A 27,841-nucleotide genomic window follows, 5' to 3' on the forward strand; every position below is an offset into this window, starting at 1 on the left:
ATTATTTCATAGTTTCTGGGGTCAGGAATTCAGGAGCAGCTTCGATGTGTCTGACTTGGGGTCTCCCATGCATGAGGTTGCAGTCATGGTGCCAGCCAGGGCTCCATTCATCCAAAGACTCGACTGGGGCTGGAGGATCTGCTTCTTGAGTGGCTCCCTCACATACATAGGTGGCAAGTCAAGGCTTGCTATTGGTGGGGGACCTCCTTTGTTTGCCCTTGGGCCTCTTAAGGGATGCTTGACTGTCCTCATGACCTGGCAGCTGGCTTCCTCCTGAATGAGTGATTCAAAAGAGCAAAGCAGAAGCCACATTATCTTTTAGGCCTTGGCCTTGGAGGTCACACACCATCATCTCTGCCTTCTCCTGTGCGGAAGGGGCTACACAAGAACATGAATATCAGGAGGTGGGGGTCATCACAGTCATCTTAGAGTCTGATGGGAGCACATTCTTGTCCCCTGGCCCCCCAGTGATTCATGTTCCTTCCATGTGCAAGTCATACCCTCCTCTCCCCTGGCTCCCCCAAAGTCTTGTCCACTTATGGCATTAACTCCAAGCTTAGAATCTCATCATCAAACTTAGGTCCAGGTGAACATGAAGCACCTTGGGTCTGGTTCCTTGAATGCAGCTCCTTAAACACAGTTCCTCTCTTTCTGAAGTTCCCTCCTCTCATCTGAAAGAGACAAGTAGCCTGCCCCTATGGACTTAATACACTGTGGTGTGCCAGGCACGAGAACCTGTTCTGGATGTTCCAGTTCAAAATGGGAGAAGAAAGGAGACAAGCAAGGGTCATTCGTGAGGAAAGGACTGTAATGTTTCGTGAGCACCCACCGTGTGCATTGTTCTGTTGCTGCTCTAGCTCATTATCTCAAAGACCCTGTGGGGGAGAAAGTGAGGCTCTGAGAGGTTCGGTCTTGCCCCAGGTCTTGCAGCTAGTGGCTGGCAGAGGCAGGATTCAATAGCCGTTCTGTCCGATTTGAGAGCCTGAGCACTTTCCACCAGCCCAGGCGGGTACAGGTGTGATCCAGGGAGACAGTGTGCTAGGAGGCGGGGAAAGCCTGGTGAGGGTTGGATGTTGTGGGAAGGTTTTTGCAACAGAGTGAAGGCTTCCACAGCTGTGCCTCTTTCATCACAGCGAGCTGTCTCCACTCTCTTCACTCTGAGAGTTTGCTTCTGCTTATTTATCAAGGTGACTAGTTAAAAACTTCAACAAATGGGGATCAAGGCAGGTAAAGAAGGCATGCAGAGTGTGTGAGAGAAGCTGGCATATCCCCTCGAGCTCTGCATGCAATCCGTTCATCATTGCTTGGTTTTCAGGGTTGAGGACTTGAGCCATTCTGCATCTGCTCACTGGGTGGAAATGCGATGGTAAGTTGTGTTGATCTGTGTCTCTGCTTTCCAGGGCAAAGGGCGTTGGAGCCAGCAGAAGACACGCCCTCCCAAATCTCCCACCCCAGCGAAGCCCACAGAACCATGCACACCCTCTAAGTCCCGAAGTGCTGGCCCAGAGGAGGCCTCCGAGTCACCCACAGCCCGGCAGATCCCCCCAGAGGCTCGTCGTCTCATAGTGAACAAAAATGCTGGCGAGACCCTCCTACAGCGGGCGGCCCGCCTTGGCTATAAGGTAAGGAACGCCCCCTCATATCCACAGGATGTCGTTGCCCCAGCATCTGTGGATAACCTTCTCCCCATTGGCTCTTCTGTGACCTGGCCAGGCCTTTGTTTGGGGCTTGAGTCCAGGATGGCCCCCTCCTACTGTGTATATGGTCTATGGAGCTGCCTCATCCCGATATGCTGTGTGGGCTTGCAAACCCAATTGGATGTCAATTTAGGATGAATAGCATTGAAATGGTAAGACAATATCATCCAGTATCTTCATAGGCCAGAAATGGGATTTAGGGGGTTTTATGGTCATCTTGAATTTCCCTGTGCCATGGCTCCCCACTCAGAGAGGAATGGGGGTGATCATCGCTCACTCTTTATATCTCCCTCCAGCTTCCCCTCCTTTTGGCCTCCAGTAGTGGAGGGGTCGAGTACATTGGAGGGGCAGAGTTGCACTCACCCCCACCTTATGCTGCTTCCCTATGGACTGGAAAGGAAGCTGGTGTTTGTTGAGCACCTCTTTGGTCATGTTAAGAGCTCTCGTTACTTCATATCCTTTCATCTTCACTGTAAGCCTATGGAGGTAGGTTTTATTAACCCTGTTTTACAGGTGAGAAAATCAGGGGTTAGCCATGTCAAGTGATGTGTCCACAGTCACTCAAGCACTATGTATATGTGAGTCTGAATTCACACCAGTGTCTTTTTGATTCCCAAAGGGTAGGGGCAGAAGCCAGATTCATTCAATGACCTTGTTGGGCATTTTTGTTGATATGAGTGTATTTTGTGGATATGAGCTCCTTGACCATGTGCCTTTGTTGGCCACACCAGTTATTTCCACAGGATTTGCTCTGAAGTGTGGAGATGTTGGGCTTAGAGTAGGTCCTCTTTTTTTTTTTTAAGGCTTCCAATACCCATAACTGACTCATTTAAAGACAGCTGCACTCCCAGCCAGGCGGGTTGGCATAAGAGAGCCACCTTGACACTGTCTCACTGGCAAGCCACCTATCTGTCTTGAGCACCTAGTGTGGGGGCCTGGATAGCTGCCAAGGGAGATCTAAAGAAAAAATGATGACCAGCCCTTGCCCTTTAAGTGAGTTTCTTTTACCTGGGGCCAAAGCAGGCAGCAGGAGACCATAGGTGAACCGATCAGGACAGGGCAAGGGCAGATTGGGCAGCCTGTGACAGGAGGAAGGGAAGGAGGAGGCGTCTGAGGCCAGGAAGAAGAGGTGGTATCTGCAGTGGTGGGAAGGGTGGGGGCCTCGTGACCCCCTGTAGAGGCAATGTGACAGTTCCGTGTCCAGAAGGCAGCACCCCCATGCAGGTACACACAAGCTCTAGCCAGCCAGCTGGTGTGCTAGCTGTCAGTCAGAACAGCTGAGTCCCATCTCATCGGGGCCTGGGGGAGCTGACAAGAGGCCCCTGGTAGCTGCTGTCAGCCTCTTTCCTTCAGAAGAGGGACTGCCTCTCCCTTCTGCCTCAGCTTATCCACCACAGCTAGCTAGGCTGCTTCTCAACCTGGAGTCCCACTTATCGTCCTATCATCTCAGCCCAGGGTCACTGATCATTACTATGGATGACTGACCACCCTGGATGATACTCAGAACAGTCTTCATTTGAGGGGAGGGCTGGAACTGACTGCCCTGGGATACACATCCACGGATGGTACTTAAACCAGCTCTTTCTTCCTTGTTCTCAAATAACTGCCAGAGGCGGTGTTTACCAGCACAAGTCTCATTTCTCTGGTCTGGGGTCATCTCGCAAAGCCCCGGATGAGGGAACAGGCAGTCAGACCATGGAGTCCTGAGGGTGTGAGCTCCAGGTGGGCAGGTGAGCCTCTCTGAAGGGCTTACACGCACAGCCCACACCCTGATCAGTGTTGTCAGTCATTAGAAATGTCTCCGCTCTGCTGAGGACACTGCCCAAAGCTGGCACCTCAGGACTGATTTAGTTGACAATAGATTCTGAGATCTGCCCATCAGTCCCTGGACTAAAGAGCACATTCTGAGACTCTTCGGACACGTGGAGAGCTTCAAACTTAACCCAGGTGACTGCAAGAGTTCGGCCTCTCTTTGCTCACAGCGCCTTCCCTGTCCCCACAGGACGTTGTCCTCTACTGCCTTCAGAAAGACAGTGAAGATGTGAATCACCGTGACAATGCCGGCTACACGGCCCTGCATGAGGCTTGCTCCCGGGGCTGGACTGACATCCTGAACATCCTGCTGGAGCACGGGGCCAACGTGAACTGTAGCGCGCAGGATGGCACCAGGCAAGAAGGCTGCCCTCTTATCTCTCCCACCCCTCTCCCCCGCTCAGCCCCTCCCTCAAGAGAATCCACCCCACTTTAGGCCAGGCTGGATGAGTCCCTGGCTGGCCAGTCCACGTTGCCCACTGATGGGAGGCCAGGGTTCTCTAGGGATCATCCCCAGCAGCTGTCTTCAGGCAGAATCTCGGGCTTTAGGAATCGGGAGGCTGATCTTGAGGTAACATCCCAGATTTGATTCTTGATTTGATCTCTCTATACTTAAAAAAGGGACACCTGCAATTTCCAAAGAAATTGCACCCATTCTCCTGTGCTATATCTGAGGGCCTGCTCCCTGGGCGAAACTGACCCCTGAGCTGCATACCAAGTGGGGGCGGGGGGCTTGGGTCAGAGGATGTGGGCTGCTGGGCCGCCTGTTAGGTGTGCGGAGTAGCTCTGGGGCAGTCATCTGGGTTTTCCAGTCACATCCCCCAGAATCTTCTCTTAAGTTTATCCTCAGTTAGGGGCCCATTCTCCCCTGAGCTCCAGAGCTACCAGCAGAGCACCACTGGGGAACATAAGAGAGAGAACTGGGAGGGAGGAGAAAGAGGCGGGGCAGTGTGGAGGGCAGTGCAGGCCATTGGTGGGTCCCTGCCCTCTTACCCATGTTACGCTGGGCTCCTCTTGCTTTGCTTTCCCTGCTAAGGTGGCCTGAGGCCTAGACACCCAGATTCCCACTTGGGTCCTGCTATTCTCACACTGTGTCACCTTGTAGGCCAGTTCACGATGCAGTGGTCAACGACAACCTGGAGACCATCTGGCTTTTGCTGTCCTATGGGGCCGACCCCACGCTGGCCACCTACTCAGGACAGACAGCCATGAAGCTGGCCAGCAGTGACACCATGAAGCGCTTTCTCAGTGGTGAGTATGACCCAGGCTCAAAACCTCATTACCGGAGCTCTGACCCTGAGCACCTGAGATACCCTTCATCTCACTCACCTCAGGCAGCTCCTATGAGGGGCATCAGCTCTCCTCATGTGTTTCTTTCTGGCAACTCAGAAATCTCTATGAACTTAAAAGTCAGCAGGCAGCTTCCTCTTGTCCTTGTGCTGTGGGTGTCCTCATTGCATGCATCCTCTTCAGGGCCCTGGTTGCCCTTTTCCCACTCCATGTGTGAGGTAGGCCTCTCTTTGGGACAGTGGCCCCACTAGTAGTTTGAGTTTGGGGCAAAATATGTGGACTTGTGCTTTGAATGGTCTGCCAGTTGCAAAGAGGTGACACCTAGCAGTTTGTTTTTGTTTTTGCACTTGCACTTTATCTCTGTTGGTGATCAAAGTTCAACCCTTGGGACCCCTCCAGATGCTTTATTCCTCACACCCTGTGGTAACTGTGATGTTCCCTGTGCATCCTCCTGTTGTTTGCTCTTTCTCCCTCACTTGCCCCCTCTGGAAAAGTAGTGTTAAGGCCCGTGGCAAGCACCACAAGCCAACCTGCATTTGTTTTCTCATTAGTGGATGACAGCTGTTTCTCTGCAGTTAGATAGCTCTACGGAGTTGGGCAGTGGGAGGAAGGAAGTCTGGCTTGGGCATGCTCAGTGGAAATCTCCTCAGACTTGACCTCTGAATAAAGGAACCCCACCTCCTGTGTGATATTACAGCTTGGCCCTTACTCCAGCGGTGACTTCTTCAGCCTGCCTAAGCACAGTTGGGTGGATGGAGCAGCTGGAGGTTGTGTCACCGATCCTCTTCGGAGGCTTTGATGTTGATGGTAGAGCTCCTCTTACCCTGGAAGCTGACAGGGCCAAGGGTTTGCCCAAGGCTGTTTCCTCTCTCCCAGGCTGTGGCCTCAGTTAATACCCCCACCCCCCACCCCACCATCATGTAAAGTCCTAGGCTCCAAGCTCATTTGTTTATGGAATACAGGTTAACTAGGCAGCTGATGATGGAGGAAGAAACAAAGTAGTAGCCTGAGCCGAAGGTCCCTGTGGAAGGAGGACTAGGTGGGAAGGGCCTTCTAGGTACCGAAGGAAGGGGGAGTGATGGGACGCTGTGAGGGAGGCCCTGACCCCTGCCTGGCTGCCCCCATCCAGTCCACAGCCAGGCTTCTACCCCACAGCTGGACCCAGCCTCTCTGGCGGGGACAGGAGGACTGTCTCCTCCACCAGCTCTGGGGCCCAGGCCTGTCTGTGAGGACAGAGCCCCATGGGGACACTCCTTCAGGCATTTGCTCTGGGCTAGTGAGGACTCTTGTTTAGTTTAGCTGGACCATCACCGGGCTGCATGGGGCTCGGGGCAGGCCACCTTCTGTGGCTTCTTCCCACACACCACGGAATGCCTGCACTGTCCTCCACACTAACATGTGTTGTCTGCACTCCACTCAATTCCCAGGGAAAGCTGGCACACGGGAACATCCAGAGCATCCCAACATGATAAAAGCACCTCATGAAGCACTCCTCAGACCAGTAGGTCTCATCCAGAGGCCTCTTTGGGCTGGAGACCACCCTCCTGAGGGCTTGGGGCCCTCTGGGTGCAAATAAAGCTATTACTAACCTCTGTGGTCACAAAGTTTTTTCTTCATGGACCCCTTCTCCAAAATCCCCAAGGAGTTTGAATGTTGAAACCATCTGAAGTAGTTAAAAAGTGAGAAGTAAACATAGTTTTCTCTTTTCTCATGTCTGTTATCTAATCCCAACTACTGGAAAGCCTTCAATGCCTCCTTAAACTAAGTAGAGTTCTAGTCTGTGCTGTGGACACAAGAGAAGACTTTCTTAAATTCTGGCACTTCCTAGGCTTTCCAGGCTGAACACCTTCATTCAATTGTTGACATTGTTTCTCACCTTTATGGGCACAGAGCTATAACTTCATAATGGGGGCCAGGAGCTGAAAGGAGTGTTAAAACTGGGCCACCTCTTTTCCATGCAAATAGTGAGTGCCAATTAAAGGCAGAGCTCTGACTGGCCATTAGGGAAAGTGCTCAAGCTGGTTAGGACCTTGGCAGCCAGGGAAGCAGGCACTGGCAGCACTCAGTAGGTTCCGGGAGGGGGGACTTGAGCTCAAAGGCTGTTGTGAGGGGATAAGAGGTTAACACAGTTTTTAAGGTTGAGGAAAAACTCACCTAACAGAACCATTTTGAAGTGAACAATTCAGTGGCATTTCATACATTCACAATGTTGAGTAACCATCACCAGGAACTTTTACGATTCCTCCAATGGAGTGTTTCTCTTGTTTCGTATCAGTTCCCTACCTCTCCCCTGCCCCGAATCTCAAGAAACCACTGGGTAGAGTGGCTGCTGGAAGCACAATGAGGTTGAAGGTTGGGGAGGTGGTTTCCTCCTCTGCCCCACCTCCCTAACCACTACACCTCAATACATCAGGGTAGACTTCTGGATTTCTTTTTACCTTGCCTGTCTGGTTGAGGTAGTTAAAAAGCTCTTTGCTGTTCATCCCCAAGCATTTGCCTAACCAAATTCCCCACAGATTCACTGTCTTCTTCCTCCCCTAGTGGGGATCCCACTGGGCAGCAGATGAAGGCGAGTCCCTGTAGGGTGTCAAGGACGGAAGCGGTAAGCCAGCATCAGGGTTGTGCCTCGTGTAGAGCATCCCTCATTTTGTGCAAGTCTTCTCTCCTGGAAAACTCGAGGAATCAAATCCTCATTTAAATACACAGAGGAGTGGTATCCTGTAGTGAATTCTTTTGTAAAGCAGAAGATGCTGATGATTCGTGTGGGTTGAAAATGTGGATTTTCCTCCATTGCCTTGGCTTAGCATGAGGCCCATGTCTCCCGAGACCCTGGAGGGTATAGTGCTGCTGCTTCATGTGTTCATCCATGTGTTTATAGAGCACCTGTTAAGTTTCAGGTACAGTTCTGGGTACTGGAGGTCAGACAGTGAACCCTTTGTCTCTCCTCCTTGTCCTTGGAGAACCAAGCCATCCAAACCTTCCAAGAGGCCTTTGGAAGAGCTCCTTCTTGGGCCAGATTACAGGCAGGCATGTGACTGATTTCCCTTTGACCCTTTGAAGAAGAGAATAATATGTAGCCTAGCCAAGGGAAAACAGACTGCTTTTACGTCCTCTGTCGGAAAGATGTGGGAGCCAGTGGGGAGTTGTTGCAGTTTGGGTTGGGGCATTGGAGGAACTCTCAGGACTGCTTTTCCTTCCACCAATGAAAGGGTTAGCAGTTTACCACTTGAGGTCACTGAATCACAGGTTTTTGTTTTTCCTGCCAGAGACCTCGGCCATATGACCCCCAGTCGTTGGGTGTTTGTTTTTTGTTTTTCTCCCCTTACATGTTCCTCAGCTGGTGACTTGGTTGTAGGAGATGGGCAGGGGTACAATGGGACCCTAGGAAATAGAGAAACTTCTATTGCCAGGGCCACCACTCACATTGAATACTTAAACATATTTTTTTTAATCAAGGCAAAATTCATGTAAGATAAAATTAACCATTTAAAAGTGAACAGTTCAGTGGCATTTGGTGGTGTGTTCACCATGTTGGACAACTACCACCTCTATTTAGCTCCAAAACATTTTCATCCCTTCAAAATGAAACCCCATACCCATTGAGCAGTTGTTCTCCACCCCCAACCCCAGCCCCTGGCAACCACCTGTCTACTTTGTCTCTATGGATTTGCCCATTCTGAACATTTCGTATAAAAGGGAATCATACAATATGAGGCCTTTTGAGGCTCACTTCCTCCATGTAGCATCATATTTTCAAGGTCGGTCCACATAGTAGCACCTTTTTAATGGTGAATACTATCCCCTCGTCTGGATAGATCACATTTTCTTTTATCCATTCATCTGTTGAGGAACATTTGGGTTGTGTCCACCTTTGGGCAACTGTGCCTAGTGCTGCTGTGAACACACATGAACAAATATTTGAATACAAGTTTTCAGTTCTTTGGGGTATATACCTAGAAGCAGGATTGCTGGGCTGAGGGTACTTTTTGAAGGCAAGGATAAGAGAAAAGAACTCAAAGTTACAGGGAGGACAAGGGAAAATCAAGGAAAAAGAGTCACTCTTCATCCTGACTGAACATGAAGACACGTGTGGAAACATGCCTCGAAGCTGCCCTGTCAAGCAGACTTTGACGGTTCCTTTTGTGCACCACTTGTGGGCCAGTTCTGACTTTGGCATCTTTGTCTGTGCCAGTTGACTTTGGGCTATCTCAAAAAGACACATTCACCTGCAAATGACAGAGATCTGTTGTCAGTGAGGAGAATTAGATGAGTGCCTGGGGGCCTCTGAAGGCAGGTCCGAGAGAGGAGCCCCAGGAGTATGGTGAGTGAGGGCTGCTCTGCTGGAGTCCTCTGGTGACCGCAGTCACTTGAATGCTTATGTGCCAGCACGCAGGCTAAGCAAGTCCTTGACTTTATAGTCTCGCCTTGTAGTAGTTTCTCCTCCCTCTTATATCCCCCATGGTGTTTATCATGCTCTTACTGTGCCAGGCACCTGGGCCTTGGAACTGGGGAGACAGTGATGAACAGGACAAATGTAGTCCCTGACTTTTGGGAACTTACAATCTCATTCCTTTATCTCCCAGGACACCTAGTGCAGGGCGAGGCGCCGAATATAGTCACCTACCTGACAGATGCCTTTGGAAGAAATTACTTCCAGCTCCCAAATGGCACAGGGTACAGAAGAGGAGATAAGCTGGCATCTGGGACCTCAAGAGTTTTTTCATGGAATACTCAAAATATCTCATATATGTGATGAAAGATTTTCCACTCTGGCTCCTCAGACATTATTGAAAGCTTCTCTCTGACTGTCTTTTCCTCTCAGAAGAAACCCCTCATCTCCTAGGGGGTTGCCAAAAACAAACTTCTTTCAGTAGCTCACAACAGCTGATGGGCACTTTTGCTGATAGAATGTGTGACCCGAAGGGAAGGTATCCTGGAATGTGGTGGTGCCTTCCATCCGGGAACTTAGCTCTGCTCCTTTAAGAGTACCTGCCAACTTCCTCCTGGGATTTGGTTTTCAGGGGGCACCCTAACCCAACCTGTGCCCTTTGGACTCTCTCCTGTCCTGTTGCCCAGGTGTCACTTGAGGGCAGGTGGCAACCATACACAGCTAAATCAGCTTGCCAACTGTACTACGTGGCACATTGGCAACCACTGGGCCATGTGCCCACAGGTGACACAGTTGAATTTGTCATGGAATCCTGCTTTTTGTCCACATGGAGCCAAGAAGTGAAACAATTCATCTAGATGATGCTTAGCTAGGAAACAGGGAGGCTAAGAGGTGGCCTGATGTCAGTTCTCAGATTGTGTAAGCGAAAGGTGGTTTGAAATGGTTTTTTTAGAGAGAGGAAATTCGGCAGTCCAGTGGTTAGGACTTGGAGCTTAACCCAACTTAAGCCAGGGCCCGGGTTCAATCCCTGGTTGGGGAACTAAGATCTTGCAAGCCATGAACCCAAAAAAAGAAAAAGTGCTAAGTCCTAACCCCTTAGCCTCCTTGTTTCCTAGTTTCATCCGTGTTGTAGGTGACGTGTATCAATACTTCATTTCTTCTAATGACTGATTACTATCCCATTGTGTTAATCTTCATTTTGTTTCTCACTTCATCAATTGAATGACATTTAAGTTGTTTCTACTTTTTGGAGATTGTGAATAGAGCTGCTCTGGAACATTCATGTACATGTTTTTGTTTCATTACCTGTTCTTAATTCTTTTGGGTATTGCTGTGGAAGCAATAGGTTTTCATGAGGATAAACTTGGCCATCCCCCCCCCCCCACCAATCCATGTTTTCAAAGACGAGACAGAAGGAATTATGCTTCCTTTATCTTCCTTTGGATTGGCAAGGTCACGATTGGATATATGAACATTGTGACCAGCAGGGGATTGAAATCCTGGGATGGATCTAGGATTCTGCCTGCAGAGTAATGCCCTACATCATTTGAAGAAGGGGTCCCAGGCCTAAATGCCTTCAGACTGATCATGTTAGAGAGCAGGCAGGCTGGGTGGGGCCTGCTGAACTGGAGAACGCACATGTCGCCTCTCCCTCTAGCCAACTGATGACATGCAGGAATGTGGATACAGTGTTTGCCAGATCTCTTGATTTTTCTTTTTCAAGAGAACTTGGAAATCCGAATTTTTAAGTGAAATCTCCCAACTTTAAAATGTCAGAAGTTAACTAAATTGTGAAGGTTTAAAACACTGGGCCAAAACCCAGGTGGTCAGTGGGCTAGATTTGGCTCTGGGCACTGGTTTGTAGCCTCTGATGGATAGCATATCTCTCTGGGGTCGCTCCTGGACCCTCTTGTGGTCCTTCCTTCCCATCACCCATTCTCCTAATGCCAAATGTATGTACTTTGCTTCTAGATTCCTCTTTTAGTCTACCCCCTATTCTCACTGCCCTTTCTTCTTTCATCAGATCACCTCTCAGATCTCCAGGGCCGGGCAGAAGGTGATCCTGGCGTTTCCTGGGACTTCTACAGCAGTTCTGTGTTGGGTAAGCTTTAAGTGGATATTTTCCACCCTGGTCTATGTCTCAGATGTATGGGATCTGCTTGGGTATCACTGATTCTTCTCAAAGACAGGAGTGACCCAATGGAGGTAGCCCTTCTTCACCTGCTAGTAGCTTACAGACCCTTTCACCCCCCCACTCCAGCCCATGCTTCTCCCAGACTCAGAACTAGGTGGCCAGAATCAACAGATGCCATTGATTTGGACAAAGCCATCCGTCATTAGCCCTCTACCACTCCCCACCCTGGGTACTTTTAAAATTATCTCTCTCCCAAGCTTCCTTTCTCCTCCGTGGCTTTATCCTAACCCTGCTGGAAGCCCCCATGTGCACTGTCGCCTCTTCTGGTATTGCTCACACTCAAAAGGGACCCAGCCCGCCATCTGGCAGCCACCATCCCTCCCTACCCCGTCCCCAGGATGCACATAGAGTTTCTGAGAGAGCTGCCAGCTCCCAAGTCCTTAGCTCCGGCCTGAGCCTTCCTCTGTCAAAAGAGTAGTGAGCTTTTCTTTGTGGCTGTCATCCAGCGCTCACCAAGATTGAGGAAGGTGCTCACTCCTAAGTTTGGGGGAAGCTGGAGCAGGAGAACAGCCCACACCTGAATGTGCGGCTAGGAAAGGTCAGAGGCCTAGTCCCTGCTACTGGGTTTCTGGGGACCCGTGCATGCAGGCAGGCAACTTTCAAAGCTGTAGTTTGAAGGACAAGTATTTTCCTTTGCCTCTGACTGCTGATGGTGTATTCAGGCTTCTGTCTCTAGCAGTTGGGCAGCATATCCTTCATACCTCCTTGCTTTTTTCCCAGTTGAAAGGTGGAGGAGTATAATGAATCTGTGGCCACTAAGCACTACCTCCTGGGTCTAGAACGTCCACACGCCCTCCCAAGGATCAGAGACATTTGGCCCCGACCAGGGATCTGTATCTTGTTGGAACATTTCTTTTCTGTGGTATCATGCGTGTAGCTAAGTACTAATTCCCTGTATGATGTCTTTACAGAGGAAAAAGACGGGTTTGCCTGTGACCTCCTCCATAATCCTCCTGGGAGCTCTGATCAAGAAGGAGATGATGTGGAAGAGGATAATTTTATGTTTGAGCTCTCAGATAAGCCTCTTCTCCCTTGCTACAACCTCCAAGTGTCAGTGTCCCACGGGTGAGTGTTTGAGTAGTCTATGGGGACCAAGGGCTAGGATCTTGAGAAGGATGGAGTTCTCCTGCAGGAAGCTGAGACCTGGAGAACAAATGCTAGAGTGCAGGAAGGAGAAAATATGACCAGTCCAGCCTGACTCTCCAGCCCAGATTAGATATGTTTGATATTAGAACATATCTAATATCTAATTAGATATTAGATGTTAGATAATGCACCCAGATTAGCTAGGTGCATTAACTATGTGTGTTTTCCAAAACCAATATCTAGATTCACTCTGAAGAATTTTTGTGCTGTTTCTGGGTGTAACAGATGATCTGGGAGATATCTGGGCTGGTGAACTATTAGATTCTCTGAAACATTTTTGTGGTTTCTGGGGACAGCCAGATAGAACATTTGAAATTGAGATTCTTGGAAAAGCCAGGACATATGTTCACCATAGCTGTGGGGCCACTGGGGTCCTTAAGTAATCCACAGGCTGGTTGCTCATTGCCTTAATATTGGTGAGGTGATGGCATTGCTGCTGTCCTCTCAGATTACCGCACATATTATAATGAGGATCCCCCATTTTCAGAGACTAGAATATATGTGGTACTTAGCATTAGAGTGGACCCAATGTCACCTTTATTTGATGATTCAGAAGAAAGCTCAGCAACCTGCAGGGCCATGGCCGTGCTGCTTAGGAGGATACAGAATACACTGGCCTTTTGTTCTTGTGCTAGTGCTAAGTCGCTTCAGTTGTGTCCGACCATGCAACCCTGTGGACGGTAACCCACCAGGCTCCATGTCCATGGGATTCTCCAGGCAAGAATACTGGAGTGGGTTGTTCATGCCCTCCTCCAGGGGATCTTGGCCTCCAGCATTAAGTGTCCTCTTCTTGGTGTCTTCACAGATTTCAAAACCTTTGCAAACACTTTTAAGTGTACTTTTTCTTTGATATCTGTTTTTGAAATATCAGACCCTATGTTCTTTTAAATAAAAGCACATGAAGTGCACATAATGGGGGGCGGTAGACAATGGATTAGGAACCCTTTGAGGGAGCCCCTCACTTGGCGACTCTAACCACTAGACCACAGTTTCTTTGCATCCCTTCCCCCCCTGGCCTGATAAGAATAAAAATAGCCTCTATGATGACACTAGTAGGGATCAAGTTTCAGGGGCTTTTGGTCCTTATTCTTCTGGGCATAAGCTGATCCCTGAGGGCGGGGCTGGGCCTCTGGGATATAGTATTGCAGAGTTAATTAATTCCTCCAACATATTCAGCACCTCCTTCACTGAAATAGGATCTTGGGCCCCAGGCGGTAAAAGGACCAGGGTAGTGTGCTTTAGGTGCAGACAGAACAGGGGCAACCAGGGGCTGAGTGTCAGTAAGCAAACTGGGTGGCAGGTGGGTATTTGGTTGAGAGCTTGGTCCCAGCAGAGCTGGTTTTCTTGATGCTACATTCTCGAGCACCGGTTCTGAATCTGCCCTTCCACACAAATGCAGCACCATGTAAGAATTTATGGTCTTAAAAAGGGGGGAGGGTGTTACATCCTGATGATTCTGAGGTCCTGTGGGCTTCAGAAGTGCCTGCTGACTCATCAAAGCAAGACTGAATTCTGATCACCCCTGTCAGTGTTCTGAGGGGGTTTTCCTCCATTCTTTGAAAGCAATATCCAAGGGTCTGGCATCTGAACCCCCTTTCTCTTAACCCAGAACACCCCATTTGCTGCTTGTGTGAGATGATAGAGATCACTGTCATTCGGAAGAAATGCTGCCTTTTAGGATGAGGACTGTGGGTCTGGGGAGAAGTTTTAGATGCATACAGAACATTCAATTCCAGAATCATGTCTTAAGTAGTTGCACCAGGTCAAACCCAGAGTGCTGGAATATAACTCTGGCCTTCAAAGACTCTCCAGTCTGGTATAGGGCACAGACAAGTATACCATGAACTCTAATAAAAGACCGCATACCTAAGCAGATTTATTATTGTAAATAATACAATAGTTCAGAAAGGTGTCAAGGGAAAAATGTAAGTTCCAGTCCACCCCCAAGTTCCCCTTCCTGGACCACAGAGAGAACCACAGTTTGCATTTCTTTTATATTCTTTCCGAAATGGGCTCTGTTACCGGGTTATAATAGGGGTACAAGCCAAGTGCCAGGAGACTGTGGAAGATGGGATGAGTGACCGGTTACATCAGAGAAAGGCCTCATGGGTGACAGGGTGTCTGCACTGGGCTGCCGAGGAGACAAGGATGGAGGGTATGGCATGAACAACGGCACTGAGACATTCAAGTTCAGAAAACAGGGCTAGTCCTGCATGAAATGGCTGGTACTTGGTGGAGTGGGGGTATACTGCCTGTGTGTGTGCATCTGTGTGTGAGTGAGAGTGCAATTGGGTGGAGATAAGACCAAAGGGGTTGAATGGGGTTTGTTTGGAAGATCTTGCATAATAATCATGCTAAAGAGTTTGAAGGGTTTTTTTGCTGGAGATACTAGGAATCTATTAAAAGTGGTTTAGTGACCTAGTGAAAAGGTCTGATTTTCTTTTTAGAAAACGTAACTGAGGATCCAGTGAGGGTGGGTGGGGGGTGTGGAAGAGTGACTCTTGGCAGAGGGAAACCAGTTAGAAGGCTGATGCAATACAGTCCAGGCTAAAAGTGGCAAAGGCTGGAAGTGGGACAGTGGAATGGCGGATGGCGAGGAAAGACAGCCCTGGAAACAGGGGCCAGTAACATGGGGACGCGGCATTTCTTCCCGGTTTAGTCAAAGCCAGCGTCTGGCCCTGGGCGGCCTCGCAGCCCCCCTCCCAGCTGTCCCCAGGCTGCCGCCCAGGCCCAGTCGGGTGTGCTCAGCAAAGTCAGACTAGCTGTAGCTGTAACGTGAGCTGCAGCCCTGCAGAAACGATGGTGCTGCCGCTGGAGAAAAAACTTGTCTAATGCATTCCAGAGCCAAAGAGAAATGCCTTTTGGATTACCCGCAGTTTAGGCCTTTCTCCACGGCCCCCCCTCTGCTGGGGAAGATCTTGGAGAAGAAGGAGGCAAGGGAAGCAGGGGTGAGACAAGGAAAGGGAAACCAGACAGGCTGGCAGGGCTTGCTGGGGGGCAAAACTGGTCCCCACAAAGGTAAATTCCAGGTAACCTGGGTTGCGAAGGCTGGGATGCCTGCTCAGAGTTCATGGTTCTGGAAGGCCCACTTCCCTCCTACTCCCACTTTTTGGAAGGGGTCAGTCACAGGTTGAGTGCTTGCCATTGAGCTAAAAGCCCGGGGCCTGCCAGCATAGGGGACAGGAGAAAATTGTCACCTCTGAGACACCCAAGTGGTCAGGGGCTTAGCGGAGGGGTAGCCAGGCCAGCGCCCAGTGCCTGCACCCCACCCTGTCCCTTCTGCCCCTTCCCTAACTTTTGTTCTTGCCTTTTCCAGGCCCTGCAACTGGTTTCTCTTTACCGACGTCCTGAAGAGGCTGAAGCTTTCCTCGAGGATCTTTCAGGCTCGGTTCCCGCACTTTGAAATCGCCACCTTGCCCAAGGCTGAGTTCTACCGGCAGGTGGCCTCCAGTCAGCTGCTGACCCCCGCCGAGAGGCCTGGAGGCATGGATGGCACCTCTGCCCCGGGCTCCTCTGAGACTGTGGAGCTGGTGCGGTACGAGGTGGAGCTGCTTCGGCTCCTAGGGTCTGAGGTAGAGTTCCAGCCTTGGAACAGTTGACCGGGAAAACAGCCCCTCCCTTTTCTTCTTTCTCCTCCCAAGTTCACCCCTCCCCCACCTCCCATGTTTTTCCCCCACCGAGCACCAGACTGCAGAAAGAGGCAATAATACGGACCAACAAGAAGCCGCCTTATCGATGCCAGCATTAGTGACTGGATTTTTTTTTTTTTTTTTGGTTACAGTTAGTTCTCATCTCCCTGTCATCGTCATTGTTGTTGTGGTTGGTGATGGGGGTGGAAAGTTGAACTCCACGTCTGAGGACAAGAGGTCCCAGGGGTGGTGGGAGGTGGCGCCAGGGTCCCTTGGACTGGCTTCCTTGTGTGTGACCAAGACCAAACCCGGGGACCTGGGTGGCCACGGCCTGTCCAGAAGAGAAATGAGAAAAGCCCAAATCTCTGAGCGCCCCCTCCGTTCCCCTGTGTTCTTTTGTCTTCCATAGTATTTATTTTATTAGTATTTAATTTGTATTGTTTCATTGGTTTCTGATAAGTCTGTATCACTGTGACGATTTGAGACAACTTGTTGTATTGAGGGACTTTCTTCACCTCCTTTCTTTGTCTTTCTTGATCAAGCTCTGAAGCTGTTTCCTCCCTCTGAAAAAGTTACTCCCAGGTTTTTTTCCACCACTGGGGAGGAGGCAGGGAAGGGTGGGGGCCATTGACTTGTAACTAATGAAGGTGGTTGGTGCTGGCCCAGGTCTGGGGGGTTGGGGGTGAATCCTGAGGCTTTGGTGCTCACCCCTCTCCCAATCCCACCCCCCACCCCTGTTCACCCCCCCTGCCCTTTGCAGCAGCCCTGCTGTTTGGAGATGCTTGTTTACTGGGGAGGGGAGGATTGTGGGAATAAGGGGTAATTAATAAGTTACTCTAATGGAGAGTTGAGAATGGGTCTTGAAGGAACAGGTTGCCTCCTCCTCACCATCCTCACTGCCCTCAGAATGCACAATATAGGTTTGTTTCCACAGTTTCTTCCCCTGCACCCCTGGCCACCCTACCCCACCCGAGCCTTGCCCTCCCTGGAGACTGAGCCTCTCAGCTCCCTCTTGCCCTTGTCCCCATCTTTCCTCCTTGCCTTTGAAGCTTCCCTTTCTCTTTTCTCTGTCCTCAGCTCCTTCTCCCTCTGCGCCCCCCCCCCCTCCCAATTCTCCTTTGGAATTTCCAGAGGGCTCTGGGAGTTCCTGCCAGATGTTGAACCCAGGTCTCAGCTCTTTCCTAGGTGAGGGCAGGAGACTGGTCTCCCGCCAGGCCCCACTCCTGCTTGGGGACAGGGGGCTGCGGGCCCGGCCCTACCAGGTCTCCCTCTCAGCGCTGGGTTTGTTGGTGGAGAGAGAGAAGGAGGGGTTTGGGCTGCTTCCTTGCCCCAGCCCCCTCTGTGGCATTGTCTTTCCCACCCTTGTTCTTATTTTTCTACCAATCGCTATTTTTCCGAACAATCCTTGTAGAGAGTATGTACCATCCAGAAGCAGGAGGGCCTCCCTACGGCCGGCTCTGGTTGGAGATGGTACAGTTTTATTGTACAGGTGCTAAAACAACAACAACAAAAGAAGAAAATGGAAAAAAAAAAAAAGACAAAAAAAAAGGCAAAAAAAAAAAAGCCAGTTTGAGGATGGGACAATCTGTTCTTTGGAGACTCCTGACCCTCGCAGGAGGATTGTTGGTTATTTTCTTTGTATTGTGTTTGTTCTTTGTTCCCAGGGGGAAGTTCTAGGCCCCCTTCTGTAGGACTGCTACCCACCTCCACCATACTGCCCAGTTGGTTTTGAACAGTTGTTCTCCCTTTTTAAAAAAAAAAAAAAATATATATATATATATATATATAAAGTTGAGGGGTTTTTTTGGGTTTAATTTTCTGGTTTTGTTGGGGTTCATGGTATTGTGTGGTTTATTTTATGTTTGCCTTTCCTTTTTTGCATTTGGGTGTGTATTTTGGCTGCCCTTTATGTTTCATTTTAAGCAACTGGCTGTGGAGTCAAAAACACTTGCATACTGAAAAACCTGTGTCAGGGCTTCTGTCTCCTGTCTCTTTTCTCTGCTCCCTGTATTGGCTTTTCCGTAGTTAAAAAAAGATGGGTATCCCTATGAAGTTAGTGGGGAAATGCCTCAGCCTGCTTTGCGGTTTGGGGTCCTTATTGGCACAGCAAATGAGAAAACAGAGTGACCAGTGAGGATTTGGGTCACCTTGGCAAGATCTGGAAAGAAAAGGAAAGGCCCGGGCAAATCCTGGGAAGAATCGAGTACCTGCATCAGTTTGGTAGGCTGCGTGGGGGTGCCCCCACACATGTGCGCACAGTCCTTGATCTCCCCAGAGGGGTATGCTCAGAGGGAGGGGGCCTCTTTGAGGTGGCTGTGAGGGATGATCCTCTTTAACTCAAGGAAATCACCTGCCTGCCAGCACTGTTTCCTGCCCTGAGCCACCTGTGTGAGCAGCAGACTTCATGGTCTTGTCACTCACTGCCCTCACTGTCTTGCCGGTGTCCCCTCTGCCCCCCTACACAGTGCAGACCTTCCATGGTTCTGCTTTCCTAAGACCCACCTACTTTGGAGGCAAGATGCCCATCCTAGACTTTACAACTTTTCTCCCTTCTGAAAATCAGCGGGAGAAAGTATGATTGTGACTTGTGACTGCTGGCTCGAGAATGAGCCTGTTACTGTTTGAAGGGAAGGGGATGTCTGCAGGTCTGGGATGAGGCCCTTGTAAGCTATGCTCTTAAGATCTCTCACTGTGGCTGCTGTGTCTGGAGAGCCGTGTCACGTACCAGCCAGGGGGTCTGTCTCTCTGGCCAACAGTAATCCAGCCATCCTGCCCCAGGAGTGACCCTTGAGTTGCTCAGATGGAGGAGCAGCATTAATCCTCCCCATTAGCTTTCATTCCCCATCTCCTGATCCTGAGGCCTCAAGTCTTCCCAAACAACTCCTGAGGCCATGTGATGAATGCGAGGATCCAGCTAAGCCCAGGATGCTTTGGGAGCTCAGCTGGATGGGCAAGGGCACGGGGGTGGTCGGAAGTGATGCCTAGTTGACAAGTAGGAAAATGGGAATTGGGGTGGCAGGGAGGAACCCTTGAACTAAGGGGACATCTGAGCACAGGCTTGGGGACAAAGAAGAAGGGTAGTATGTGCAGGAAACCTCAACCCACTTCAGTGTCACTGCAGCTGGAAGGTACAGGTGGGGAAGGAGAATGTAGGAGCCCTGCCAGCCATGCCAAGGAGTATGGCTTTGACTTTTGCCTGAGGTGCTGGGGAACCATGGGAACTCTAAACCAGGTAGTGACATGAGTTTTTCCTTTTTCTTTTAATACATTGGTAAAATATGTTGGAGGTGGGACAGGCAGAGGGAAGGGAAAAGGTGATTGCCCGATTTAGAACAAAGGATGAAGGGAGAGCCTTAGGGGTATAAGGATTTCCATTTAGGGCAGGATGGAGATGCAGTGGGCAAAGTCAGAATGATCACAAAGGAATGGGTGATGGTCCTTTGCGACTCCTGGACAGCCCTGGGCGTTTGGGTGTGTGGGCATGCACACACTCCTTTATTTCTCTGGAGAAAGGAAGTGAGTTGAAAGCCACACCAAACAGCAGTTTCTTATTTCCTGCTTTGGGGCTCCCTTTGCCACACCTTTCCTGGAGCCCTCTCACTGCTCTTCTGCTAGAGTGGGAAGACCAAAAATGGAGGAATGGGCTGTGAATCCCATAAAGCAGGAGATGAGTGTGCATTCCCAGGTTGGAACTGGGGAGAGGACGATCGCCTCTTATTAAACGATCTAATCCTTTTCAGTGCGGCCTCAGGGAAAGAGCCAGCCCACCACTTCCCACCTAGGCTGACAGCGGGTGAGAGAGAACCTAGTATTTTGAGCCTTCATTATTCCATCTGCCAAATGGGGCCCAGTTTACCGCCAACGAAAGAGAAACATACTAAGTAACCATGGCTGTTTAGCTGAAGTTAGTTCCTCCGACATACCGAGCTCACGAGCCTACAGTTGATGGTCTTAGAGTGCTCCTCTTTGAGGTGCTGGGTTGAGAGGGAGGCTCTTGGAGTCTCTATACTCCGAGAAAGGACGATCCGCTTTCACTGCAGCCCTATTTGGGTTGGGGGAGGGCGGCGAATTGGGCGGCAAACTCCTGCCCCTTGCATACTTTAATCAACGACGGGGAAGACTGCTGGGCATTTTAATGTGTCCCATCCCTGCTAAGACAAGTGCGTGTGTGTGTTCAGGGAGGATGGAGTCCGCCCCAAGGGCAGTCTGCTTAACAGCCAGGGGGAAGCGCCAAGTGTTTGGGCCTTCTGGACCCCGCCACGGGGTGGGGCGGGCTCCACGTGTTCTCCTAGACCACGGGTTTCCCCGGCGAGGCGGACTGGCAAGCCCCAGCGTTGGGCAACCGGACTCGGATGCCTCCCCGGCCGCGCGCCTGACCCTCAGTAGCTCGGGGTCTTGCCGCGAGCGGTTGGGGCCCTCCGCGGGCAGAAGGCTGTCGCGGGCGCCTCAATTGCTCTCCGATTTCAAGGTTGAAAGCGGCGCTGTAGCTTCAACTGTAGCTAAAGGCAGACTGCGGTGGGAGGTGGGCCAGGCCGGGAGCCCTGCGGCTGGCAGCCGCGGCCCGGGCTCACTCCCGCCGCCAGGGAGAGAGTGGAGGCCGGCAACGGAGGCCAGGCCCGCCGCGTGCTCACCTGCTAGTCCCGGAGGCTAGGGGTGGGGGGCGACGGGGGCGGGGCCAGGGCGCGACCGGCCAATGGGGAGAGGGTATTCGTTTGACTGTTAAATTCCCCCTGGAAAGTGGAGGGGGCGAGGGCTGGGGGGAAAGTTCCAAGCTCCCGAGCAATGGAAGGCCTGCTTGGGAGCCAGAGCCGCCCAGGGACAGTTTGGGGCGCAGAGTCAGGATAGAGGGACAGGAAGATGCCGGCTGCGGCCGCCTCCGCCAGGAGCGGCAGGCCCCGCCCTTGACCGCCTCTCCCTTCCCGGGCTCCGCTGGGCCACACGCCCGCCTGCGCCGGCTCCATAGCGCCACCTGCCGGACGCCGGACGCACGCCTGGCGTGCCGAGGCCGAGGCTCTGCAGGGAGCGACCGCGTTGGCCTCCCTGGCCTGGGAACGGCTGGGGAATGAGTTCACTCACCTCGGATCCAGCGGCTTTGGAGCTGGAGGCAACCGCCTCTTTAAAAATACATGATGGGGTCAGAGGAACGACGATCATGAGAATCACTTCTTGTTCCATCCCTCCCACCGGGCCTGACATTTCCACCAGGTGTGAGGAAATAGCGATGAGTCTGTCCCAGGAAGGGGGCAGCAGCGAAGGGCAGGAGTTCAGAGTCGCCCGGGGCACGTAGTGACAGCAAGGCACTGCTGGAAGCAGCCTTGGGCTCCTCGTGGACCCTGTTGTCCTGGGGTGGCCGCAGACATGGGCAAGGGAGCCAGCTACCTGCCATGCTCTATGAGGGGTCGAAAGCTGTGGTAGGCCCCAAGTGTGGGTGTCCCTTCCCCGCCTCTCTGGCCTGCCTTAGTATAGCGCTGAAATCTCCATGATTAGAAACAGGACTCATTCATTCTTTTAATAAACATTTATTGAGCACCTACTGTGTGCCAGGCACTGTGTTAGGCGCTGGGGGATACATCAGTGACTAACACACAGTCCCTGTCCTTGAGGAGCTCACAGTCTATTGGAGGGGAAACATACATAAACACATAGCTAAGGCGCTACCATGTGCTAAGTGCTACAATAAGAGGTATATACAAAGTGCTGTGGGAGCTCAGAGGAGGGAGTAATGCATCAGCTGTTGGGGGTGAGGAGCCAGTCTCTTGACTCCATCAAACTATTACAAAGGCAGGGGTGCTGTTGCCACATGACCCTGGGTGAAATGAACCTATCTCCTGAGGCTCTCCTCTAGCCCTCTCCCTTAACTACATCAGCACAGGTTAGTTTATCAGCTTAGCTAATTTAACACTTTGAGTAGGAAAGAAACTGGACAGGGAAGTTTCTTGAGAGGCAGGGGATGTTCAAAGTAGTAACAACTCTTGGGTGCTAAGGCCAGGGGTGGGGTGGGGGTACCATGAGGGCACTGAGCCAGGGAGGGCTGGCCCTGGGCAGCGGAGCACCTGGGGTGAGTGTCTGTGCAGAGGGGAGGTCGGAGGTCACCTACCTCACTTTGGTCCCCCTCTCTCACCAGCTCAATCAGTAACCGTCCGTTGACGCTCACTAGATGCTTCATAGTGTGCCCTGCTATGGGTGACAGTCCCACTCCCCTTAGAAGGTAACACACTAACTGGGGAGACTCCATAAGTCCAGGTCATTGAAGATTTAAGTAACAGTTTGTGATTATTATAGAGGCGATGTCACAGGCTGCTCACAGTTACCAAAAGAATGGCACTTGCCACGCATTTCAAATGAACTCACTTAAGGGTAGGCTGGTCTGGGGAGGCAGTGTCCATGAACTGAGCCTTAAAGGATGGGTACAATTTGATGAGTACTAGCGGGGTGGGAAGAGCATTGTGGTTGAGCAGAAGCAAGAAAAGTAAAAGTACAGAGGTAGGCAACTCCAACAGAAGCACGTGCAAAGGTCAGTGAATTCATCCGTTTGACTGGGTGAATGGGGAAGTAGGCTAGGATGTGATGGTGAAGTGCAAAATACTCCTGGAAAAACTGCCCTGAGCCATCAAGTGCTCCCCCATCCCTCCTCCAGGACCCCTGGACTGCCTTGTGAGTCAGACAATAAAGGGTTAATGCCCAGCCACTAAGAACAGATTGGAAGTTAAGGATTTTGAGTATCACCCCCACTTGTAGGCAGTGAGGAGCCCCAGGAGACTTTTTGGCAAGTTGGAAGGGGTGACTCAGATCACACTGGGGGGCTGCTTATATGTCCAGGGAAGGGGATATGCTCTGGGGGAGGATGAACAAGGCTGGAGGCTCTCTGCAAGTGTGGAAGAATGGCCGGATTGGAGAGATGTGGCAAACCACACCAGACTTGAGGCAATGAGGACGGGGCAGGGTCAAGTGAACGCGGCCAGCATTTCAGATGGCTCTGAAATGTCAAGCTTAGAAGGTCAGCACAATAACAGAAATAGGCAAGTCATGATGGCCTTTTTGTCTGGAATGGTTTTGTGTGTTGGAAAACTTCCAAAAATCCATTTTTGATAGAGGGACAATCTTTGAGGGCCTGACAAGCATCTAGGTAGAACTATCCAGCAGAAATGTGAGCCAGAAGCTGAGAAGAGTAGGGGCTGGGCCTCTAGATTCCATACCCAACCTGAAGAGCCTCACTGGAGCCAGGAGGATGGCTGAGGCTCATGGGGGTGCCCAGAGTGAATGCAGACGTGGAGTTAGCAAGGGCACAGAGAAGGTGATGGAGGAAGGGGAAGTAGTGTCATGTGCTGTGAGGGTTCACAAGGGGCCAAGGACTAGGAAGAAGAAATTTGACATCACCTCCAGGGTATCAGTGACTTCAGATGAAGAGTTCTATGGGGTTCCAGTGAGGGGGCAGGGCCACTCCTAACCCACGTCGAATCTTTGTGTAAAGTTGTTTTCAAAGGTGACCCTTTCTCAAGATGTTTTGCTCTCCACCACCAGGAAACTGTCATCATAAGCTGATTTTATTAGAAAAAGGGACATTAATGCCAAGTGCTGGAGACATGTAAGAAATACACCTGCATAACCATACATGGTTCCCTCCCAGGGTGGAGAAGGGGGAGAACAAGAGGTGACAGAGCATGATAATGGGCTTGGCAGTGACCAGAAGGGGAGAGAGAGAGAAGGGGCAACCAGGGGAGGTAGTGAGGTCAGGTGGCTGGTTTTGTGTCAAGGACACAGCAAAGGTCCTGAGGCACCAATTCACAGTAACCACATTCACCAGATCCTATCACTATTTCCGAGGCTGACATAGTAGAGCTCTCAGCCTTGCTCCCAAACCTGGCAGGAGAGACAAACGCAAATTCATAGGAGAGAGAGGGGAGGGGATCGAGGCCCCCAGCTGAGGGGTGGACTTTAAGAGATAACTGGCTGACCCCATTCTCAGAAAGAGGAAAGGTGGAAGGAAGGCATTCGGAGGGACATAAAGGACAGGAGCTCACAGGTTCGGGCTCCATCTTCGTGGAGGAGGAGTCAGAGTGAAGTGAGAAGGCTGGCCATCAAGGACCTCGGCCCACTGGAGGAGGTCTACTGCAGCCATTGAGGGAATGGGTGGGTGGGCAGACCTGTGAGGGGAGTAGAAAGCAGGCTGAGCAGCAAGGAGGCACGAGCAGGGACGGAGGCAGACCCCGAGCATGTGGTTACCCGACGTCCCCTGCACTGCCTGCCAGCAGTGAAATGGCAGAGGCGAAATTAGTCAAGAGGGAAGCCAGGATTTGGGATGCAGACCAGGGTGACTGTGAAGGCTGGAATTACAGCCCAAGCCCTGGGCGCAAACATCCATTAATTTAGTCCCTGTGAAGGCTGGAATTACAGCCCAAGCCCTGGGCGCAAACATCCATTAATTTAGTCCCCTTCCCCTGAGGACCTTGTGGCTGGGTCTGACCCTGGAGGGGCACAAAGCACTCTGGGGAGATTAAGGATCTGGCCTGCTGGCAAATGACTGGTGGGCAATGATGCTGAGCCCAAGAAGACCTCGGTCTAACCTGCGGGGCTGCTCCAGAGGGCTGAATTCCTTCCCTCTCTTCAGGGTTTTATCCCACATGGTTTTCTCCTTGTCCCCTACAACTCCGTCTTCCCCAACGAACACACCCATCAAAGCTCTCCTCCCCAGACCTGCCCCAGCTCTGTGACATCTCTCCGGATTTGGGGGTTCCAACCTGTACCCCATAGTTTCAGAACAACCAAATCTTGGCTTCTACAAAGCGAACTAGAGAATGCTTTCCCTCAAAACAGAAAATTCCCCATCTCTGTGGCTGACCTCCACAGAGACACACACCCTTGAAGACCTCACAGCTATACCCCCATCCTCACCAAAGAAACAGAGATACAGACGCACAGGTACACACAAATACATACAGAGATATTCACATATGGGATAGTAAATACTCTGCAGAGGGAACGAAGACAATGGAATACAGCCAGGTGAAAAGACTCTTCTCATGAAGCCCCTACCCCAGCCCTGGTTACAAACGTCTCAGGTTTGCCTCCATCTGCAAGTCAGCCCATTACTCCGACAAAAGCATATCCCCTAGTACTCTTGAAAGCCATGGTTTGACAGCAGGGATGCTCCAACTGGGCCTGTCTTGGCTATGATGACAACAGGCAGGGGTGGGGCACGGGGGTCTGGTGTATTGACACCCTGCTGAAATGTAAGGGCTGGTATGCTACTTCAGTCAGTCTCTCTTAGAGAAAGTCCGTGTACAAATGCTGCTCAACTTTGCCTGGCGGTCACGTTTCCCCCTGACCCCCTCCATTTACATGTCATGAGGCTCCATCTTAATGAGGGAAGTGGGGTTGAATGGGGAGATGGAGGCTGGAGTTGGGGATCTAGTCAGCAGGCTCCCGGGTGTGCTTACATTATTAGGCTCAGCCGTAAACAGGGACCCTGAGCTCGAGGAGAGCTCAAGTTCAGCCACTGGGGTTAGCCCAACAGTGGGGCGGCTGGGAGGAGAGAAAGTCTGGTTTCCCAGAAGGCTCGGATTGTGGGAAGCCCTTGAAACTACCTGGCTTGGAAGTGGCTGAAGGTGAGCCTGCTCCCTCAGGAGTTCCCTCAGGGTCTCTTCAGGAACCAGCAGGCCCTCCATGGGGGCCCCAGTCATCATGCCCTGCACATAGGACGAGGGCCTCAGTGGCCCCTCCTTGACCCCAGGGGCTGCAGTGGCACCAGAAGTTCTGATGAAGGCCGCAATGACAGTCCCAGGGGCCTGAGAGCTGGGCCCTGCTGGGCCAGCTCCCATGACTGAGGGTGGTGCCGGATTGGTCTGACGGTTGGCCCCAGCCAGAAGCTGGGGGAGGCCACTAAGAATCAGTGGAGCCCCCGGTGCTGCCACCTGGTTCTCTTGGAAACTGGTGTTCAGGGGGAAGGAGGCCTGCAGAGTGAAGGTGTCCTTGAAGGTGGAAGCAGGTGGAACACTCTGGAGAACCAGCTGGGTTGAAGCAGTAGTACTGGCAGGAGGCCCGTTGGTCAGCACTGTGGTCAGCGGGATGGTCTGCAGGGTCAAGGCCGAGCCCGACCTGACAGGGGCCACTCCTAGGTGGATGTTGCTGGGCACTGAAGAAGTACTGAGGAGAAACAGAAAGCACATTTGGTTCAGGGAGGAGGCGTGGAAGGAGGACACTGGGGGAATGGAGTAGAAGGTGTTTCAGCTACTGTTTGTTGCGCCCTTAGCTTGGGTCAGGGATCATTCTGAATGGTTTGCATGTGGGATTTCACTCCACCTTCTGATCAGCCCATGAGTTGAATAAGATTAACAATCTGATTTTCCTGCATGAGGAAACAGGCACAGAGAGATTATGTAACTTGCCCTAGACCACAGAGCCAGCAACAGGGACACACCTAGGCTTTCTGCCTCCAGAGATTGTGTTCATCACCACTGCAGTGTACTGACATCCCTCTTCAGAAGAGCATCCCCATGGCCCACACCAGCATAGTAACAGCTACACATGTATAACCCAGACAAAGGCCAAACTTTTCAGGGAAAATTGGAGGGACCTGAGTGTGGACAAGTAGTAACAAGAGCTTTCCTGGTGGGCTTGGTAGGGCCTGAGGAAGGCAGAATGGCACCTTCTCTGTTGCCTCTTTTTTGGAGTACAGGAGACTTGCAGGATGGGCTCAGGAATGGAGGTTCTTGGGGAGCGCCCTGGGGTAATAGGAGTAGCCCCAGCTGGCAACAGAAGACCCCCCAAGTCAATGGTTGGCTTGGCCATTTGCTACTTTGGTGTGGGACCTCAGTCAAGTCACTTTTCCCTCTTTTAAGCCACGAGTGTTCCACTGGATTCCCAGAGATGCTGTGAGGGTCCCGGGAGCCAGAGACAGAGCAGAGCTTTGCAAGATGCTGAAAATGTCCCCATCCCTAGGGGAAGACTTGGAATGACCTGGGCGCCCTTACCTCACAGCTTTCGTGACTTTGGCCTGGCTTTCTGGTAGAGAGACAAGCATGGCGGAGGTAGTGGGGATCTCTTCGTCTACAGACAGTCCCAATTCCAGACTAGCAGATGGCTGGAGACCAACGTGCTGCACCTTCGACTTTTCCCAGGAAGTGTCACCCTTGCCCTGCGGGGCAGCTCTGGACGAGACCCGGGAGCTGGCTCTCCGGGAGCTGCTGCCAGAGGTGGAGGGAGCAGAGGCCTGAGGGGATGTGGCTGTGACCTCGCTTCTCTCATCCTCATCTTCGATCACCACCAGGTCCTTGGGCATCTCCTTAAACTGGTACACCAGCCTCTGCCCTTCCACTTTGGCCAGGATGCCTCGTTGGTAGTAATATCTGGGTGGAGAGTGGGGAGTGTCAGGGACACAGTGCCCTCCAGGGCCAGTGGGGGGGATGCAGATGGGAGCCCTGGGCAAGGGAAGGGGCATTTTGAACTTAGAAGGCTTTTATGAAGTTTCCGCGATCTCCCTCTGATGACTCAAAGGGTCCACGAAAGGGGATTTCCAATGCTGACCCTCATGCTGCTTTGGGGCAGAGGATGGGGTGAGTGAAGGATGGGAGGGGGTGGAGGACTGGGGTTCAGCCATCCCCCAGCCTGAGAGATCGACTGTGGGTAAGTCAGACCCATCTTCCTTGGTCCCTGGCTTGCAGAATGTGAAAGAAGCCCTTCTTGG

At 51.5% G+C, this 27,841-nt stretch overlaps 2 protein-coding genes across 4 annotated transcripts in view; one reads left to right on the forward strand and one right to left on the reverse strand.

The window, feature by feature from the left end:
* Positions 1-18,133, forward strand: part of BCORL1 (BCL6 corepressor like 1) — a 60,517-nt gene extending 42,384 nt beyond the window's left edge. For both annotated transcript variants that reach the window (XM_020889694.2, XM_020889693.2), the window contains 6 exons: positions 1,401-1,622; positions 3,700-3,866; positions 4,615-4,760; positions 11,213-11,290; positions 12,295-12,448; positions 15,846-18,133. In XM_020889694.2, coding sequence (XP_020745353.2) covers positions 1,401-1,622; positions 3,700-3,866; positions 4,615-4,760; positions 11,213-11,290; positions 12,295-12,448; positions 15,846-16,128 — 1,050 coding nt within the window. In that variant the 3' untranslated portion in view covers positions 16,129-18,133. The remainder of the gene's footprint in view (positions 1-1,400; positions 1,623-3,699; positions 3,867-4,614; positions 4,761-11,212; positions 11,291-12,294; positions 12,449-15,845) is intronic.
* Positions 18,134-25,078: 6,945 nt separating this feature from the next.
* ELF4 (E74 like ETS transcription factor 4) overlaps positions 25,079-27,841 on the reverse strand; it is a 35,506-nt gene continuing 32,743 nt past the window's right edge. For both annotated transcript variants that reach the window (XM_020889698.2, XM_070462310.1), the window contains exons 8-9: positions 27,129-27,503; positions 25,079-26,301 (exon numbers count right to left, since the gene is read on the reverse strand). In XM_020889698.2, the coding sequence (XP_020745357.1) occupies positions 25,494-26,301; positions 27,129-27,503 (1,183 nt within the window). In that variant the 3' untranslated portion in view covers positions 25,079-25,493. The remainder of the gene's footprint in view (positions 26,302-27,128; positions 27,504-27,841) is intronic.

This window comes from Odocoileus virginianus, unplaced genomic scaffold (genome assembly GCF_023699985.2).
Source record: "Odocoileus virginianus isolate 20LAN1187 ecotype Illinois unplaced genomic scaffold, Ovbor_1.2 Unplaced_Scaffold_2, whole genome shotgun sequence".
NCBI lineage: Eukaryota > Metazoa > Chordata > Mammalia > Artiodactyla > Cervidae > Odocoileus > Odocoileus virginianus.